Here is a 1836-nt window from a genome sequence, read left to right on the forward strand (position 1 = left end):
GGCCCTCTCAGCAACTTTTAGCTTTTGCTTTGACTGAATTATCAAAGGTACAAGATAGTGCATTAGAAAATTTAATTATTGCTGGCAAAAAATGTTTAAAAAATAAAATGGAGATACGACGAAGAAAATTTTAATGTTGGAACGACTGTGCTTTTAAGGTTTCAAAGTTTTTATTAAAAATTAACGATAAATTTTCCTGAAAAATTAATTAGGATAAACCTAAAACAAATACAGTGACTCCTCTGAAATTGACCACCTCTGAAATTGGCCACCTCTGAAATTGACCACACTTATAAAATTATCTTAAGAAAAATTCGAATTTCCATTGAAAGTGCCAATTCTCAAATTGACCATAAATTTTAAAATATATTTTATATAATTTGCAAATTAATAAAATTTCAGTTGTTTTTATATGTCTTCGAACAATTCTTGTGGTAATTATACTCGTCTCACTTTTTTATCAAAAAATACAGATTTTAACTTATAAAAATCAAAATGAAGATGTTTCATGTCAGTATTTGGCTGATAGATTTTCCCATTTGTTTAAAAAGAAGATTTCCAGAAAAACAATTAATAATATTTTTGAAAAAAGATTTTTTCTTAAAGAGTGTAAAAAACAAAATCTATCTTCAAAAAATGCGCATAGACTCAAGTTCCCACAGATTGATGCTATGTTAGTTGATGGATGGATTCGATTGAGTCTAAAGGTAATTGTACTAATTTATGATTAAGGTGGCTTTCTTAATGATGCTTTAATTTCAAATAAGGCTAATTTATTCCCAGCTGAATTAAAACTGGATAAGTTTAAAAACTCAGATGGATACCTTCATAAATTCAAAAAGAGGCATGGTTTTCGAATGACCAAGTTACATGGAGAAATGAGAACTAATGATCCAGTAGATGTCGACTTATTTATTGAAAAATTCATAGAAATATCAAAGGGTTATAATGCCGATCAAATTTATAACTTGGACGAAACGGGATTGTATTACAAGCTGATTCCTTCGAAGAGTATTTGTAGAAACAGATTTCAAGGATACAAAAATTTCAAAGATCGTGTTTCTATTATGCTATGTTCAAATATGAGTGGAAATCATAAATTGAAACCTGTGATGATCTCGAAACCTAAAATGCCAAGATGCTTTAAATCTTATGACTATAAATGTTTCATTGATTATTATAGCTCAGAACGAGCTTGGATGACAGGAACAATTTTTACTAACTGGCTATTAAACTTTGATTACCATCTCAAAAATGAAAAAAAGCAAATTTTACTTCTCATGGACAATTGTCCTTCACATTGTGTTCCATCAAATTTGGATAACATAAAAATATTGTTTTTTCCTCCAAATAGTACTGGTCTTATTCAACCTATGGATTTGGGTATAATAAAAACATTTAAAACACATTTTACTCGACACAAGTTAATGTATTTGACTGATTTGTTGGAACAGCAAAATATTTCAGTATACAGTTCCTACAAAAAGTTAACTCTAAAGGATACTGTAATTTTCTTAAAAATGGCTTGTGAAGATGTGTCTGAAAAAACGATTGCAAATTGTTTCGGAATTTTAAGCAACCCATTCAAAAGAATCATGTAGTTGAAGTTCAGATATTGGCAGTAGAAAAAACTGACATTTTTGATCCCTTAGAAGTCGAAGAATTTCTTAATTTTGAATATTCTGAAAATGATACATTTCAAGACGTTGAGGATATTGAAAATATAAAAATGAAAAAGTAGAAGCTGAAGTAGAATCCAATGATTCAATTGACAAAGAAGACATTGTGGTTAAGTTAACTAAACTTGAAAACGAGCTCCTAAAAAACATTGAAAAC

At 28.9% G+C, this 1836-nt stretch overlaps 1 protein-coding gene across 1 annotated transcript; it reads left to right on the top strand.

The window, feature by feature from the left end:
* Positions 1-732: 732 nt before the first annotated feature.
* LOC115231002 (tigger transposable element-derived protein 6-like) lies at positions 733-1601 on the top strand (the record flags this gene model as incomplete). The annotated part of the gene is made up of 1 exon (XM_029801095.1): positions 733-1601. A coding segment is annotated over one exon (869 nt), but the record flags the coding sequence as incomplete, so codon positions are not given.
* Positions 1602-1836: the final 235 nt, after the last annotated feature.

The sequence above is a fragment of the Octopus sinensis genome, unplaced genomic scaffold (assembly GCF_006345805.1).
Source record: "Octopus sinensis unplaced genomic scaffold, ASM634580v1 Contig17100, whole genome shotgun sequence".
Classification (NCBI taxonomy): Eukaryota; Metazoa; Mollusca; class Cephalopoda; order Octopoda; family Octopodidae; genus Octopus; species Octopus sinensis.